This window comes from Rhincodon typus, chromosome 2 (assembly GCF_021869965.1).
Source record: "Rhincodon typus isolate 14 chromosome 2, sRhiTyp1.1, whole genome shotgun sequence".
NCBI lineage: Eukaryota > Metazoa > Chordata > Chondrichthyes > Orectolobiformes > Rhincodontidae > Rhincodon > Rhincodon typus.
The window spans coordinates 785,847-804,986 of NC_063333.1; the positions used below are offsets into that span (position 1 = coordinate 785,847).

The following is a 19,140-nucleotide window of genomic DNA, read 5'->3' on the forward strand; positions in this document are numbered from 1 at the left end:
CCATTCAGCCCCTCAAGCCTGCTCCACCATTCAATAGGATCATGGCTGATCAAACATTCCTTGCACCCACTTTCCTGCCCTTTCCCCATTACCCTTGATTCCCCGACTGATCAAGAATCTATCTATATCAGCATTCCTACCTGTTCCAGAGGTGTCATTACATCTCTGCACAGAACAAAGAACAATACAGCACAGGAACAGGCTTTCAGCCCTCTGAGCCTGCGCTGACATATTTTGCCCTTCCATACTAAGTCAAAAGTCACACGACACCAGGTTGTAGTCCGAAGTGTTTAGGCATGGGCAATAAGTGCTGGCCTAGACAGTGATGCCCACACCTGTGGATGAATAATAAAAACAAATGTGGTGTTGGGACCCCCGCTGTTTGGTTTATACATTTACGATTTGGATTTGAATGCAAGGGGGGAGCGGTGGGGGGCACGATTGGGGCATTTGCAGATAATACAGAAAGTGGCCGTGTAGTGGATAGTGTAGAAGATAGCTGTAAGCTCCAAACTGATACAGATGGGTTGGTGGAGTGGACAGGAAAGTGGCAGATGGAGTTTGTCTCTGATAAGTGTGAAGTAATGCATTTAGAAAGTGTTAGGTAATACAGTAAAGGGAAAACACGATAAATGGGAATATATTGAGATGGGGAGATGAAGTGAGAGATCTGTGTGTACAAGTGCACATGTCCCTAAAGGGTAGCAGTGCAGGTAGACTAAGGTTGGAAAGAAGGCATGTGGAACGCTCTCCTTCATTGGCAGAGGTAGAGAATACAAAAATAGGGATATAATGATGAAACTGTGTAAGATACTGCTGAGGCTACAACTAGAGTATTGTGTGCAGCTCTGGTCGCCATATTACAGGAATGACGTTATCGCTCTGGAGAGAGTGTGGAGAAGATTTACCAGAATGTTGCCAGGACAGAAGAACTGTAGCTCCGAGGAGAGGTTGGGATTGTTTTCGTTGGCTGAGGGGTGATATGATTGAGTAGTACAGAATTGTCAGGGGTAGAGATAGTGTAGACAGGGGGAAGTTGTTTCCCTCAGCAGAGAGTTCAAAAATAGATTTGGCGAAGTGGCAGAAGGATTAGAGAGAATGTGAGGAGAAACCTTTTTATGCAGAGGGTATCTGTAATTCACTGCCTGAGTTGGTGGTGGAGACAGAGACCCTAAACTCTTTTAAAAAGTATCTGGATCTGCACCTTCAATGCTGTAAGCTGCAGGGCTATGGGCTGTGTGCAGGGAGTTGGGATTAGAAAGGACATCTGGGTGTCTTTGAGCTGCCATGGACAAGTTGGACCAAATGGGCCCCTTCCGTGCTGTGTCATTTCTATAGTTTTATGGATTGGTTAATATACAGAAGGCAAAGAGTCAGATTAATGGGTCTGGTTTGACAGGCGTAATTAGTGGAGGGCTACAAGGATCAGTCCTAAGGTCTCAATTATTTACCATCTGTATGAATGGCTGGAGAAGGTGGCAGAGTGTAAAGGGTCCAGGTTTGCTAATGATACAAAATTAAATAGGAGGTCAGGTGATGAGGACAAAAGGAACCTGCAAGGTGATACCTATAGGTTGAGTGAGTGGGCAAAAACTTGGCAGATGGAGTTTCTCGTAGGAAGCGTGAAGTCATGCAGCAAGAATCAAAAGGAGACTGTTACTTAAATGGAGAGACACCAAAAAGTACAGCACAGAGAGATCTGGGTGTCCTTGTGCATGAAACAGAAAAAGTTAGCATCAAGGTGCAGTACATAATTAAGAAGGCAAATGGAATTTTTGACCTTTATCGCGAGGGAATTGGAGCTTCAAAATAGGCAGGTGTTGTTACAACTGTCTAGGATGTTGGTGAACTGCATATGGATACTGTGTACAGTTTTGGTCCCTATATTTAAGAACAGATATACTGGCATTCAAGGCAGTTCAACACAGATTCATGAGTAACTCCTGGGATGAAGGAGTTGGGACTTATAAAGAACAGCTAAACAGGTTAAGCCTTTATTCATTCAAAGTTCGAAGAATGAGGAGTAATTTTGCTGAAACATCCAAGATTCTGAGGCATCTTGAAAGGGTAGATGTACAGAAGATGCTTCCACTAATTGGGGAATCTCAAACTGAGGGACATTGTTACAGAATAAAGGGACACTCATTTAAAACTATATGTAAAGGAATTTCTTTTCCTGAAGGATAATGAATCTCTGGAATTCTCTACCTTAGGGGTTGTGCAGCCTCAATCACTGAAAGTGTTTAAAGAGGAGGTTGATAGATTTTTGAAATTCTGAGGAGTTGACAGCTCTGAGGAACAGGCTTGAGGCATGAGAAAGGAATTGAGGCCTGGGAAAGATGAGCCATGATGTTATAGAATAGCAGGGCACGTTTGAGAGAACTTATAGAACATTGAACAGTACAGCACAGTACAGGCCCTTCGGCCCACGATGTTGTGCTGAACTTTTACCCTAAACCTAAGGTCTATCTAACCTCCACTGCTACCTTATACTATCATCCATATGCCTATCTAATAGCCGCTTAAATGCCCCTAATGAGGCCGACTCCAGTACCCTCTCCAGCAATGCATTCCAGGCCCCTACCACTCTCTGAATAAAGAACCTACCTCTGACGTCTCCCCGATATCTACCTCCTTTCACTTTAAAACTATATCCCCTCGTAAAAGCTATTTCCACCCCAGGAAAAAGTCTCTGGCTGTCTACTGTATCTATACTTCTGATCATTTTGTACACCTCTATCAAGTCACTTCTCATCCTTCGTCGTTCTAAAGAGAAAAGCCCTAGCTCTCTCAACCTTTCCTCGTAAGACCTTCCCTCCATTCCAGGCAACATCCTGGTAAATCTCCTCTGCACCTTTTCCAACGCTTCCACATCTTTCCTGTAATGAGGTGACCAGAACTGGACACAATACTCCAAATGTGGCCGAACCAGGCTCTTGTATAGCTGGAGCATAACTTCACGGCTCTTGAACTCAATCCCTCTATTAATGAAAGCTAACACACCATACACCTTCTTAACAACTCTATCCACCTGGGTGGCAGCTTTCAGGAAACTGTGAACATGAACCCCAAGATCCCTCTGCTCCTCCACACTGCCAACAATCTTTCCATTAACCCTGTATTCTGCTTTCAAGTTTATCCTTCCAAAATGAATCACCTCACACTTTTCAGGGTTAAACTCCACCTGCCACTTCTCAGCCCAGCTCTGCATCCTATCAATGTCCCTTTGTAACCTAGAACAGCCCTCCGCACTGTCCACAACTTGACCCACCTTCGTATCGTCCACGAACTTGCTAATCCACCCTTCCACTCCTTCATCCAAATCACTTACAAAAATCACAAACAAAAGAGGACCCAGAATAGATCCTTGTGGTACACCACTCGTAACTGAGCACCATGTTGAATATTTTCCATCCACTACCACCCTTTGTCTTCTAAGGGTCTAATATGTCCTACTCTTCCTCTTATTTGTTATGTCCTTCTCCTCTTGTGATAGACAAAATGGAATGAGGTCTGCTGCAGAGCCCCTAGCCTCTAACCTGCTCTTGTAGCCACTGTATTGATATGGCTGGTTCAGTAACTCACTTCCTCAGGTATGATGCCATCATCGGCGCAGATACGAGGGTCCCCTCCATATTGTAACAGCATTTCAAGTGCTGCCAGATGCCCACCAAAGGCTGCTCTGTACAGTGGGGTTCTTCCATAAGCACCCTACAGGCAAAGAACACAATAAAAGAATCAGTCCGAGATCAAACTATATATACACAAACATATCACAGATGCATTGTCACAGAGAAACAGTGAAAACAGGCACACATGCTCACACACACATATGCATGTGCAGGCAGAACATGCTGAGGAACTGAATAATTACTTCGAGTCAGTCTTCACGGGGAAGGCACGAGTAACATCCCAAACATTCAAGAGAGTCAGGAGCCAGAGCTGAGTATGGTGGCCATCACCAAGGAAAAGGTGCTAGTAAAACTGTTTGGCCTGGAGGTGGATAAATCACCTGGACCAGATGGACTACACCCCAGAGTTCTAAAGGAGATAGCTGAAGAGATAGTGGTGATCTTTTAGGAATCACGAGAGTCAGGGAGGGTCCCAGAGGACTGGAAAATCGCTAACGTGACACCCCGTTTAAAAAGGGAGTAAGGCAAAAGAAGGAAAATTACAGGCCGATTAGCCTAACCTCGGTCATAGGTAAGATTTTGGAGTCCATTGTAAAGGATGAAATTTTTGAATATTTGGAAGTGTATAGTATATAGTGTATAGTAACATAGGGCAAAGTCAGCATGGAGCGGTCATGCCTGACAAATCTGCTAGAATTCTTTGAGGAAGGAACAAGCAGGGTAGACCAAGGAGAGCCAATGGATGTTATCTACCTGGACTTCCAGAAGGCCTTTGACAAGGTACCGCACAGGAGGCTGCTGAGTAAGATAAGGCCCCATGGTGTTAGAGGCAAGGTACTACCATGGATAGAAGATTGGCTGTCTGCCAGAAAGCAGAGAGTGGGGATAAAAGGGTCTTTCTCAGGATGGCAGCCGGTGATAAGCGATGTTCCACAAGGGTCAGTGCTGGGACCATAACTTTTCAGTTTATACATTAATGATCTAGGTGAAGTAACTGAGGGCATTCTGGCTAAGTTTGCAGACGATACAAAGATAGGTGGTGGGACAGGTAGTATTGAGGAGGCGGGGAGGCTGCAGAAGGATTTGAACAGGTTAGGAGAGTGGGCAAAGAAGTGGCAGATGGAGTACAATGTGGGAAAGTGTGAGGTCATGCACTTTGGTAAGAAGAATAAAAGCATGGACTATTTTATAAATGGGGAGAAAATTCAGAAGTCTGAAATGCAAAGAGACTTGGGAGTTCTAGTCCAGGATTCTCTCAAGGTAAACTTGCAGGTTGAGTCAGTAGTCAGGAAGGCAAATGCAATGTTGGCATTTATTTTGAGAGGACTTGAATATAAAAGCAGGGATGTACTACTGAGGCTTTATAAGGCTCTGGTCAGGCCACATGTGGAGTATTGTGGGCAGTTTTGGACACCATATCTCAGGAAGGATGTACTGGCCCTGGAGCAGATTCAGAGGAGGTTCACGAGAATGGTCCCAGAAATGGAAAGCTTAACATATGAGGATCATTTGGGGACTCTGGGACTATACTCATTGGAGTTTAGAAAGATAAGGGGGGATCTAATTGAAACTTTCAGAATACTGAATGGCCTGGACAGAGTGGATGTTGGGAAGATGCTTCCATTGGTAGGAGATACTAGGTCCCGAGGGCACAGCCTTAGAGTAAAGGGAAGACCTTTTAGAATGGAGATAAGGAGAAACTTCTTCAGCCAGAGAGTGGTGAATCTATGGAATTCCCTGCCACAGAAGGCTATGGAGGCCAGGTCATTGAGTACATTTAGGACTGAGATAGATAGGTTTTTGATTATCAAGGGGCTCAAGAAGAAAGCGGGAGAATGGGGCTGAGGAACTTATCAGCCAAGATTGAATGGCGGAGCAGACTCGATGGGCCGAATGGCCTAATTTCTGCTCCTATGTCTTATGGTCTTATGCAGAAACACTCAGATGCACATGCACAGAATACATATAGAATTCATGTGCGCACGCACAGATGCATGCACACACAAACATAGAACACACACACATGCACGCACAGAGATGCAGACACACATGCACACACAGACACAAGTGCACACACAGACTTAGTGAGAAGTTACACAACACCAGGTTATAGTCCAATAGGTTTATTTGAAATCACAAGCTTTCGGAACATAGCCCCTTCTCAGTGAAGTGAGAGGGAAGCACACAGACATAGAATTTATAGGCAGAGAAATCAAGGGCAGAGAGATCAAAAGATCATACAAATGGTGTGAGTGGACTGTTGAATTATAAGACTTGCTGGTGACCAGAAGTGTCCAATAGTGTGAGTAAAGTGTCAACAGCTGAATAACAAGTGAAGGGATGGCCTGTAAACTGATTAAATGAGGCAGAGAGATAATCACAAAAAATTAAAAATAAGATGGTGCTGAAGACAAATCAAATGACTGGAATAACATGCTAGGTATAAAAGTTCATGCTGAGTGTCTAACCAAAATCATAAGTAATCCAAAACTGTACAAACTAATTAAGGCAGAGAGATCGTTACAAGTTGTCAAGGTGATGGTGTTAAAATAGGACAGTCAGGAAAAATTTACAGATACAGAACAGTGTGGTGCCACATGAACCTATGAACTATCCTGTTTTGAATTACGTTTTGAATTATTACCTTGGTGGGTCTGCTTTCTAAATGAGCTTCCAACTGTTCAAAATCTTACAGTCCAACCTCCTTTGTAGTCTTCCCAATGTCTTTGCCACCAACATGGACAATAACAACTGGATCCCTCCCCTCCCTCTCCAAGTTCCTCTCTAGCCCTGAGGACATGGCCTTACCCCTGGCAACAGGCAGGGAACCCAGCCTTCGGGACTCCCACTCACAGAGAACAGGACCAATCCCCCTCATTGTACTGCCCCCTACCACAACTACATTCCTATTTCCTCCCCCCATTTCAATGGTCAATTGCAACCCCCCGGATCCTCATAGCTACTTCACCTGCAGTCACACCCTCCTGTCCTTGATCACACACAAATTTTGAATTATCTAGTCTGGGGGGTATGACCATCCTCTGGAGTAAAATGTCCAGGTAACTTTCCCTTTCACGATATGCAGCTCAGACTCCAGCTCCTCAATTCAGATTTGAAGTTCCTCGAGCTGCAAACACTTACTACAGACATGTTTGCTCTCTATCTCTGGTGACTAGAGCTCTCACATGAGGCAGCAGCAATACATCAAGTGACTTGCGATCTCTATTGTATTTTATTTAAATAATCTCTCCTCTGTGTCGGGTGGAATGCCACACTTCACCAGTAAAGCCTTGAGAGTAACACTGAAGCGTTTCCTCTGTCCACCTGGGGCTGGCCTGCCGTTTCGGAGCTGGACGTAGAGCACCTGCTTGAGGAGTCTCGTCTTGGTCATGCAGACGACGTGCCCAGTCCATCGTAGCTGATTAAGGTTGGCCAGTGCCGCAATGCTGGGGATGTTGGCCTGGTCGAGGACATTGCCATTGGTGCGTCTTTCTTCCCAGCAGATTTGCAGAATCTTGTACAGGCAGCATTGCAGGTACTACTCCAGCGCCTTGAGGTGTCTGCTGTAACACTGCACCTGTACTTACATTCATCAATGTACCCCAAACTGCTGAGTGTAGCTGACAGACACGGGGATCAGACAGAGACACGGAGGACACACAGAGACACAGGGCACACATGGAGACATGGAAGACACATGGAGACATGGGGGATACACGAACACACAGAGACATGGGGGACACACAGAGACACAGGGCACACATGGAGACATGGAAGACACACAGAGACATGGGGGATACACGAACACTCGGAGACATGGGGGACACATGGAGACACACAGAAACATGAGAGACACACGGAGACACGGGGGACACACAGAGACATGGGACACACATGGAGACATGGGGCACACACGGAGTCATGGGAGACACACGGAGGCACGGGGGACACACAGAGACATGGGGGACACACGGAGACATGGGGGGGACACATGGAGACACGGGTGACACGTGGAGACATGGGGGACACATGGAGACACAGGTGACACGTGGAGACATGGGGGACACATGGAGACACGGGGGACACATGGTGACACAGGAGACACAAGGAAACACAGGGTCACATGGAGACACGGAGACACATGGAGACAAGGGAGACACGTGGAGACAAGGGAGACACATGGAGACGTGCGGGGCTTCACCTCAAGGTTCATGAGGTCGGGAGATCATTCTGAAATCACCTTGAGACCAGAAGTCCATGCTGAGGCCAGGCAGGGCTGAGAGATCACAATGCCTGGCCAAGACGAATCCATGCCACCCCCAAGAGACTGCCACACCGAGCTGAGAGACCACCACACTAGGCTGAGAGACCACCACACCGGGCCAGAAGGTCTCCACGCCACGTTGCTACGCCAGGATGAGATAATGCTTCATCAGGTCTGTGCGGAGGCCAGGAGTTTCAAGGATGTGAGTTCGGAGGCTGCAAGGTCAGAGGCTGGGAGTTCAGAGACCGCAAGGTTAGAGGCGACAAGATCGCAGGCCGGGAGGCCGAGAAGAGAGAAGATGAGAAAAAAAATCAAAAAGAGAAAAAGAGAGAAAGAAAATAGAAAAGGAATGGACGGGGAGGAGAAGCTCCAGCTCAAGCGTCCTACTCTAGCGGCCAGCACGGACTGGGTTGGAAGACTGTTGTACTGAACTCTTTTTCCTCCCATTTAATCAGTTATTCCCAAATGATTTGGAAGAAAACATGGCTGGTCTACTTAGTAAGTTTGCAGATGATACAAAGGGTAGTGAGGAGAATTGTCAGAGGGTACAGCAGCATTTAGATCGGGGGTGGGGGTGGCATGGGCAGGAAAATGGCAGGTGGAGTTCATTCTGGACAAATGTGAGGTGATACATTTTGGAAGGTGAAGTCCAGGTGGAAATTATACAGTGAATGGCAGAACCCTTAGGAGTATTGATATGCAGAGAGATCTGGGTGTGCAGGTCACAGATCACTGAAGGTGGCAGCGCAGACAGATAAGGTAGCCAAAAAAAAGGCCTATGGGCATGCTTGCCTTCATTGGAAGAGGCACTGAACATAAGGATAAACAATTTATGCCACAGGTTATAGAACTTTAATTAAGCCACACTTGGAATATTGTGTACAGTTCTGGTCACCACACTACCAGAAGGATGTGGATGCTTTGGAGAGGATACAGTAAAGGTTTACCAGGATATTGCCTGGTCTGGAGGATTTTAGCAATGACGAAAGGTTGGCTAGACTGGGTTTGTTTTCACTGGAACGCAGCAGGTTGAGAGGGGGAACCTGATAGAAGTTTATAAGATTGCGAATGGCATGGATAGAGTGGAAAGTATGAGGCTTTTTCCCAGGGTGGAGGGGTCAGTTACTAGGGGATACAAGGGTGGGGGACAGAAGTTTAAAAGAGATGTGCAATGCCAGAGGAGGTGGTGGAAGCAGACACAATAGCAGCGTTCAAGAAGCATCTGGACGAATACATGAAAAGGAAAGGGTTAAAGGGATAGGGATCCTGTAAGTGAAGACAGTTTTAGTATGGAAGGACAGAATGTGTTGGCGCAGGCTTGGAGGGCCAAAGGGCCTGTTCCTGGGCTCTATCGTTCTTTGTTCTTTGTACTCCACAGCATCTTGGATCACATGGAGACATGGGGTGGGTGGGGACATATGGAGAAATGGGGGAACCACATAGAGACACAGGGGACACAGCAACACATGGGGGATACACGGAGCACACACAGGCACAGGGAACCCATGAGGACACTGAGACAAACACACAGAGACTCACAAGGAAATGGAGGCACTGAGAGAATCAAAAGGGGTCTTACAGAGAGGCAGTGGAACAGACTGAGACTGACAAGGGCTGAGGACATGGAGAGACACATGAAGATACATAAAGAGAGATGGGGAGATGGGGAAGACATGGATCAACACAGTCACACATGGGAAGATGCATGGAGACACATGTAACATAGCAAAACCTTCAGAGGTGAAAGGTCATGAGCTGCTCTTTCTCCTTCACTAACTGTCTGATACCTTTGAGTTGAGGTTAGCTCCTTTCTCAATCAAGAACTGAATGGCCTCAGGATGCCCCCCACCGGAAGCCTCTGACAGCGGTGTGTTGCCATGTGCATCAGTACAGTCTATCAGCGCTAACTGGTGCCGCCGCCGGATCACTTTTCCCATTTCATCATTTCCAATTCCGTTTTTGGAGTCCAGGTCAGAAACCTGAGGGAAAAATCAAAAGGAAGCATTTGCAAAGACATGCCAAGATACACAGCGTGCTATCTACAGAAACTCACCAACGATTGCTCATGGCCCACTCTGGGACCAGATCCTCCTTCCACAAAGGCCTATGTCTTGCTCAGGCATGACTGCCATCTTTTTATTTTCACACGTCTGTTTATTAATTAAAGAAGCATTGGAGCTTGAAAAGGCTGCTTAACTGTGCTAACACAGTGTGGAGCTGGAGGAACACAGCAGGCCAGACAGCATCAGAGGAGCAGGAAAGCCGACGCTTCGGGTTGGGACCCTTCTTCAGAAATTTCAAGTTGGTCACCTTGCAGATAAAAATTACTGAGGAAGTTAGGGAATGGGTGATCAATAGATAGATGAAGAGTAGGAACGTAGTGCAGGTGTCCCCTGCAGTCATCTCCCTCCAAAGCAGGTAAACCATTTTGGATACTGTTGGGGGAGATGGCTCACCAGGGGAAGCGATGGCCTAGTGGTACTATCGTTAAACTGTTAATCCAGAGAACAAAAACAAAGTTGCAGATGCTGTAAATCAGGAACAAAAACAAAGTTGCTGAAAAAGCTCAGCAGGTCTGGCAGCATCTGTGAAGTAAAAAACAGAGTTAACCTTTCAGGTCTGGTGATCCGAGGAGGGGTCTGTTCTGAGGAAGGGTCACCAGACCAAAACATTAACCCAGTTTTTTCCTTCACAAATGTTGCCAGACCTGCTGAGCTTTTCCAGCAACTTTGGTTTTGCTCCTGATTTACAGCATCTGCAGTTCTTTTGGTTTTTATTTTGTTGATCCACAGACACAGATAACGTTATGGGGACCTGGGTTCAAATCCTGTCACGGCAGATGGTGGAATTTGAATTTAATAAATATCTGGAATTAAGAATCTAATGATGACCGTGAATCCATTGTGGATTGTTAGGAAAAACACTCTGGCTCACTAATGTCCTTTAGGGAACGAAGCTGCCATCCTTATCTGGTCTGGCCTACATGTGATTCCAGACCCACAGAAATGTGGTTGACTCTTAACTGCTCTCTGGGCAATTAGGGATGGGCAATAAATGCTGCCTGGCCAGCAATGCCCTCATTCCGTGAATGAATTAAAAAATCAGGGGTAGGTGACAGCAGTCAGGTTCATGGTACTGTGGCTGGCTCTGTTGTACAGGAGGACAGGAAAAAGAGTGGCAGAGCGATAGTGATTAGGGGATTCAATTGTAAGGGGAATAGACAGGCGTTTCTGTGGCTGCAAACAAGAGTTCAGGATGTTGCCTCCCTGGTGCGAGGGTTAAGAGTGTCGCAGATGGCTGCAGGACATTCTGGAGGGGGAGGGTGAACAGCTAGCTGTCATGGTGCATATAGGCACCAATGATATAGGTAAAAAACGGCTTGAGGTCCTACAAGCAGAATTTAGGGAGTTTGGACTTAAACTAAAAAGTAGGACGTCAAAGATCGTAATCTCAGAATTGTTACCAGAGCCACTTGCTAGTCAGAGTAGCAATGGCAGGATAGCTAAGATGAAGAGCTAGTAGGAACTGCAGATGCTGGAGAATCTCAGATAACAAGGTGTAGAGCTGGATGAACACAGCAGGCCAAGCAGCATCAGAGAAGCAGGAAAGCTGATGTTTCGGGCCTAGACCGTTCTTCAGAAATGGGGGAGGGGAAGGGGATTCTGAAATAAATAGGGAGAGAGGGGGAGGCGGATAGAAGATGGATAAAGGAGAAGATAGGTGGAGAGGAAACAAACAGGTCGAAGAGGCGGGGATGGAGCCAGTAAAGGTGAGTGTAGGTGGGGAGTTAGGGAGGGGATAGGTCAGTCCAGGGAGGACGGACAGGTCACGGGGGCGGGATGAGGTTAGTAGGTAGGAGATGGGGGTGCGGCTTGAGGTGGGAGGAGGGGATAGGTGGGAGGAAGAACAGGTTAGGGAGGCAGGGACGAACTGGGCTGGTTTTGGGATGCGGTAGGGGGAGGGGAGATTTTGAAGCTTGTGAAGTCCACATTGATACCATTGGGCTGCAGGGTTCCCACGCGAAATATGAGGTGCTGTTCCCGCAATCTTCGGGTAGCATCGTTGTGGCACTGCAGGAGGCCCAGGATGGACATATCGTCTGAGGAATGGGAGGGGGAGCTGAAATGGTTCGCGACTGGGAGGTGCAGTTGTTTGTTGCGAACCGAGCGTAGGTGTTCTGCAAAGCGGTCCCCGAGTCTCCGCTTGGTTTCCCCGATGTAGAGGAAGCCACACCGGGTACAGCGGATGCAGTATACCACATTGGCAGATGTGCAGGTGAACTTCATCAGCTTCAAAATCTCCCCTCCCCCAATTGCATGCCAAAACCAGCCCAGCTCATCCCTGCCTCCCTAACCTGTCCTTCCTCCCACCTATCCCCTCCTCCCACCTCAAGCCCCAGCCCCATCTCCTACCTACTAACCTCATCCCGCCCCCTTGACCTGTCCGTTCTCCCTGGACTGACCTACCTCCTCCCTAACCCCCCACCTACACTCACATTTACTGGCTCCATCCCCACCTCTTTGACCTGACTGTCTCCTCTCCACCTATCTTCTCCTCTATCCATCTTCTATTCCCCTCCCCCTCTCTCACTATTTATTTCAGAACCCCCTTCCCCTCCCCCATTTCTGATGAAGGGTCTAGGCCTGAAACGTCAGCCTCTCTGCTCCTATGATGCTGCTTGGCCTGCTGTGTTCATCCAGCCCTGCACCTTGTTAGCTAAGATGAATGTGTGGCTTCAGGGATGGTGCAAGAGGGAGGGATTCAAATTCCTGGGAGATTGGAACCGGTTCTGGGGAGGTGGAACCAGTACAAACCGGACAGCCTGCACCTGGCAGGACTGGAACCAACGTCCTGGGGGGAGTGTTTGCTAGTGCTGTCGGGGAGGGTCTAAACTAATATGGCAGGGACATGGAAATCAATACAGGGAGTCAGAGGAAAGTAAAGTGGGGACAGAAACAAAGGACAGTAAGGAGCAAAGTGGAAGTGGAAGGCGGAGAAATGAAAGACAAAAATCAAAATGGACCACATTTCACAATGATTCTAAAAAGGCAATACATGTCAGAAAGATGAGCCTGAATGTTCAGTGTCTCAGTTCGAGGAGCATTTCTAATAAGGTGGACGAATTAACTGCGCAAACTGTTATTAATGGACATCATATAATTGGAAACCTAGCTCCAGGGTGACCAAGGATAGGAACTCGATATCAAGGGTAATCCAATTTTCAGGAACGATAGATGGCATAGCAGGCGGCACGGTGGCTCAGTGGTTAGCACTGCTGCCTCACAGCACCAGGGACCCGGGTTCGATCCCATCCTAGGGCGACTGTCGGTGTGGAGTTTGCACATTCTCCCCGTGTCTGCATGGGTTTCCTCCGGGTGCTCTGGTTTCCTCCCACAGTCCAAAGATGTGCAGGTTAGGTGGATTGGCCATGCTAAATTGCCCATAGTGTTCAGGGTTGTGTAGATTAGGTGGGTTATAAGGGGATGCTCTGAGGTTCAGTGTGGACTTGTTGGGCCGAAGGGTCTGTTTCCACACTGTAGGGATTCTATGGAAAGGAAAGGAAAGGAAGGTGAGGTATCGTTGCTGGTTAAGGAGGACATTACCACAATAATAAGGCGGCACACTAGCCTCGACGATGTGGAATCAGTATGGGTGGAGCTGTGGAATACCAAAGGGAAAAAGACATTAGTGGGAGCTGTGTACAGACCACCTAACAGTAGTTGTGATGTTGGGATGGCATCATACAGGAAATTAGAGATGCATGCACTAAGGATACAGCAGTTATTATGGGTGGCTTCAATCCACACATTGATTGGACTAGCCAAACTGGCAGCAATGGATTTCCTGGAATGTATGAGGGATGGTTTCCTTGACCAATCTGTTGAGGTATCAACTAAAGAGCAAGCTATCCTAGACTGGGTATTGTGTAATGAGAAAGGATTAATTAGCAACATTGTGGTGCGAGATCTTTTGGGGAAGAGTGACCATAATATGGTAGAATTTTTCATTAAGATGGAGAGGGACACAGTTAAATCTGAAACTAGGGTCCTGAACTTAAAGAAAGCTAACTTTGATGGTATGAGGCATGCACTGGCTAGGATAAGCTATAACAATGGATGAATGGACACCGCGCAACAATCACCAGACAGGAACGTTCCCTCCCAGTCGGGGAACACATCAGCCTCAAGGACATTCAGCCTCCAATCTTCGGGTACGTGTCCCCCAAGTTGGCCTTCGAGATACACAACAACACAGAAACACCAAGCAGAAACTGATAGCCAGGTTCCACACACATGAAGATAGCCTCAACAGTGATCTTGGGTTCATCTTGTGCTATATGTGACCCCACCCCACTGTTCTGTATCTGTAAATTCTTCCTTACTGTCTTGTTTTGACACCATCATCTTGATAACTTGTTATGATCGCTCTACCTTAATTAGTTTGTACGATTTTGGCATGCAGCTCTTATACTTATCATGTTATTCCTGCCATTTGATTTGTCTCCAGAACCACCTTATCTTTAATTCTTTGTAATTATCTCTTTGCCTCATTTGATTGGATTTAGATCATCTCTTAGCTTGTTATTCAGCTGTTGACACTTTACTCACACCACTTTACTCACTTGACACTTTTGATCACCCGCAGGGATTTATTATCAGACACTCCACTCACGCCATTTGTAAGATCTTTTGACCTCTCTCCTCTTTATCTCTCTGCCCATAAATTCTATGTCTGTGTGCTTCTCTCTCACTTCACCTGACAAAGGGGCTATGCTCAGAAAGCTTGTGATTTCAAATAAACCTGTTGGACTATAACCTGATGTTGTGTGACTTCTTACTTTGTCCACCCTAATCCAACACCAGCACCTCCACATCATAGGATAAGCGGGCCAAGGATACCTAGGGGCTGGATGGTGGATAGGCAATGGCAGGCATTTAAAGAACACATGGGTGAGCTTCAACAGTTCTAAGTCCCTGTCTGGTGTAAGAGTAAAACAGGGAAAGTAGCTCAACCATGGCTAACAAGGAAAATAAGGCATAGTGTTAAAGCAAAGAGGAGGCATTTAACTGACCAGAAAAAGCAGCAAACCTGAGGACTGAGAGATAATTTAAAATTCAGCTCAGGAGGACAAAGAGTTTAATTCGGAAGGGGAAAATAGAATATGAAAGTAAGCTTGCAGAAAACTTAAAAGCTGATTGCAAAAGCTTCTTTAGATATGTGTGTGAAGGGAAAAAGACTGGTGAAGACAAATGTAGGTCCCTTACAGTTGGAATCAGGTATATTCATAATGGACTGAAAAGAGATGGCAGACTGGTTAAACAAGTACTTTGGATCTGTCTTCACTAAGGAGGACACAAATAACCTTCCGGAAATGCTACGGGACAGAGTGTCAAGCATGAAGGAGGAACTGAAGAAAATCCTTATTAGTCAAGAAATAGTATTGGGGAAATTGATGGGATTAAAACCCGATAAGTCCCCAGAGCCTGACGCTGTGCCTCCCAGGATACTTAAGGAAGTGGTCCTAGAAATACTGGATGCTTTGGTGATTATTTTCCAGCATTCTGTAGACTCTGGAAGAGTTCCAAAGGCTGGAGGGTGGCTAATGTAACTCCATTCTTTAAAAAAGGAGGGAGAGAGAAAATGGGGTATTATAGGCCAGTTAGCCTGAAATTGGTGTTGGGGAAAATGCTGGAGACAATCATTAAGGATGTAATAACTGAGCATTTGTAAAGCGAGGATAGAATCGGTCCTAGTCAGCACGGATTCACTAAAGGGAAATTATGCTTGACAAATTTTCTGGAACTTTTTGAGGATGTGGCCAGTAGAGTGGACAAGGCTGAATCAGTGGATGTCAATACATTACCTCTGATACCATGAGCTTTAATTTTCCTTACTAATCTCTTGTATGGAACCTTGTCAAAAGCCTCTTGAAAGTCCAGATACACAACATGCACTGTCAGACATGACGTCCTCTTGACGAAGCTGTGCTAACTCTGCCCTATTTTACCATGCCTTCCCCTTCAGATGTTACTTCTTTCTTGGAATGAATTTCTGCTGTGTCTTCTGAATTACCGCCAGAAACTCCTGGTATTGCTGCCCCACTGTCTTCCCTGCTAGGATCTCCTTCCAATCAACTCTGGCCAGCTCCTCCTTATGTCTTTGTAGTTACCTTCATTTGATTGTAATACTGTTACATCTGATTCCAGCTTCTCCCTCTCAAACTGCAGAGTCAATTCCATCATATTATGGTCACCGCTCCCCAGGGGTCCCTTCACCTTCAGCTCCCTAATTCAGCTCCCATTGCACCTCACTAAATCCAGAATTGCCTGTTTCCTAGTGGACTCTACCACAAGCTGCTCCAAAAAAATCATCTTGTAGACACACTGTGAATTCCTTTTCTTGAGATCCATTCCCAACCTGATTTTCCCAATCCACCTGCATACCGAAGCCCCCTATGATTATTGTAATAGATCCTTTCCTACATGCCTTTGCTATCTCCTGACTTATTTTCTGTCCCACATCCTGACTACTGCTAGGAGGCCAGTACGAACTCCCATCAAGGTCTTTGTTTCTTTGTGGTTTCTCAGCTTTACCCACACAGATTCTACACCTTCCAAATCTATATCACATTTTGCTATTGACTTAATTTCATTTCTTACTAACAAGGCAACCCTACCCCCTGTGCCCATCAGCCTGTCCTTTCGGTATGACATGTATTCTTGGATATTTAATTCCCCTTGCAGCTACATCTCTGTGATACTGCAACATCATACCCACCAATTTCAATCGGTGCTTTAAGCTCATTTCCCTTGTTTCACATAGAAAATACCAATGAGATTACACAAGTCAATATAGGTTTATGAAAAGGGAGTCTTGTTTGACAGATCTACTGGATTATTTGAGGATGCAACAAATAGAATAGATAAGGAAGAACAAGTGGATGCATTTGGATTTTCAGAAAGTTTTGATAAAGCCCCACATAAGAGGTTATTTGGCAAAATCAAAGCACATAGGGTTGATGGTAATATAGTGGCATGGATTGGCAATTGGTTGGCAGACCAGAAACAGTGAGTAGAAACAATTGTGTCATTTCTGAATGGTAGGTAGTGACCAGTGGGCTTCCGCAGGGATCAGTGCTTGGACCCCAGCTATTCATGATATACATAACAAATTAAGGAACTTAGTGTAATATTTCCAAGGTCACTGATGACACAAAACGACATGGGAGGGTGAGTGGTGATGATGTTGTAAAGAGGTTTCAGTGTGTTTTGGATAAGTTGAGTTAATTACCAAATACATAACAGAAGCAGTTCATGTTCCAATGCAACAAGATCTGGACAACATCCAGGCTTGGGCTGACAAGTGGCAAATAATATTTGCACTACACAAATGCCAGGTAATGCCCATTTCCAATAAGAGACAATCTAACCACTGCTTCATGACCTTCAATGGCGTTAACAATAATGAATCCCCCACTATCAACATCCTGGTGCTTACTATTGACATGAAATTCAACTCACCACATCAACACAGTAACGACAACAGCAGGTCAAACACTAGGAATACTGCAGCGAGTAACTCACTTTCTGACTCCCCAAAGCCCGTCCCACCATCTACAAGGCACAAGTCAGGAGTGTGATGGAATACTCCCCACTTGCCTGGATGGGTGCAGCTCCAACAACACTCAAGAAGCCTGACACCTTCCAGGACAAAGCAGCCGCTTGATTGGCACCACATCCACAAGCATCCACTCCCTCCACCACCGACGCTCAGTAGCAGCAGTGTGTACTGTCTACAAGATGCACTGCAGAAATTCACCAAAGATCCTTAGACTGCACCTTCCAAACCCAAGGGCAGCAGATATATTGGAACACCATCCCGTGCAAGTTCCACTCGAAGCCATTCACCTTCTTGACTTGGAAATATATCGCTGATCCTTCACTATCATTGGGTCAAAATCCTGGAATTCCCTCCCTAATGATACTGTTGGTCTACAGCAGGTGGACTATAGCAGTTCAAGAAGGCAGCTCACCACCACATTCTCAAGACCAACTAAGGACGGGCAATAAATGCTGGTCAGTCAGTGATACCCACGTTCCACAAGTGAATAAAAACAAAAGTATAACATAGATATGTGTTAAGTTGTGTACTTCAGTAGAAAAACAGAATGGCACAGTCATATTTAAATTGTGATAGATCTAGAAAGATCAATGTACCCCGAATGGACCTGAGTTTTAGTGCAAGCTAGCATGCAGGTGCAGCAAATGATTAGGAAAGCAAAAGGTATATTGGTCTTCATTGCAAGAGGTTTCAAATTCAGAAGTATAGACATCTGACTGCAGTTATACAATGTCTGGATGAGACCACACCTTATGTGTAATTTTTGGTCTTCCCATCCAAGAAAGGATGCGCTTGCCATAGAGAGAGTGCAACAGAGGTTCACTAGGCTGATATTGGGGATGGCAGCACTGTCCGGTGAGGAGAGATTGTTTTGACTGGGCCTGTATTCACTAGAATTTAGAAGGATGAGAAGGGATTGGATTGAAATGTATAAAATTCTAACATGGCTGGGCAGGCTAGATGCAGGGAGGATGTTTCCCCCTGGCTTGGCAGTAGTGGTGGAGAACAATGGGTCACACTGTCAGGATATACGGTAAACCATTTCAGTCTGAGATGAGAAAAAAAGTCTTCATTCAGAGGTTGGTGAAACAAGGCAAGGGAATATATAGAAAGCACCGAGGATCAGAGGGACCTTGGTGTGTGTGTCCACTGGTCCCTTAAGGGATCAGAACAGGTGGATAAAGTGGTTAAAAAGGCACATCCAAACTCGAAGATCTAGGACTGTGCTCTCCTCTCTGTAACTGGGTCTTCGACTCCCTGACCCGCAGACCACAATCAGTAAGGATAGACAACGACACCTCCTCCACAATAGTCCTCAACACTGGTGCCCTGTAAGGCTGTGTACTCTGCCCTTATACACTCATGACCATGTGGCCAAATTCAGCTGTAACTCCCATTTACAAATTTGCTGATGGCACCACCATAGTTGGTTGGATCTCAGGATATTACAGGAAGTAGATAGACAACTTATTACCACATATACAGACAACAATGTCTCTCTCTCTCAATGTCAGCAAAATGAAGGAGTTGGTCATTAACTTCAGGAAGCAGAATGAACATAGAACATAGAACATACAACATTACAGCGCAGTACAGGCCCTTCGGCCCTCGATGTTGCGCTGA

The 19,140-nt window shown here is 46.0% G+C and overlaps 1 protein-coding gene across 1 annotated transcript in view; it reads right to left on the reverse strand.

Annotated features, from left to right (window-relative positions):
• The window catches only part of LOC109924673 (IQ motif and ankyrin repeat domain-containing protein 1-like), a 110,802-nt gene that overhangs the window by 36,326 nt on the left and 55,336 nt on the right, over window positions 1-19,140 (reverse strand). The window contains exons 2-3 of the mRNA XM_048617406.1: window positions 9,684-9,875; window positions 3,586-3,711 (exon numbers count right to left, since the gene is read on the reverse strand). Coding sequence (XP_048473363.1) covers window positions 3,586-3,711; window positions 9,684-9,875 — 318 coding nt within the window. The remainder of the gene's footprint in view (window positions 1-3,585; window positions 3,712-9,683; window positions 9,876-19,140) is intronic.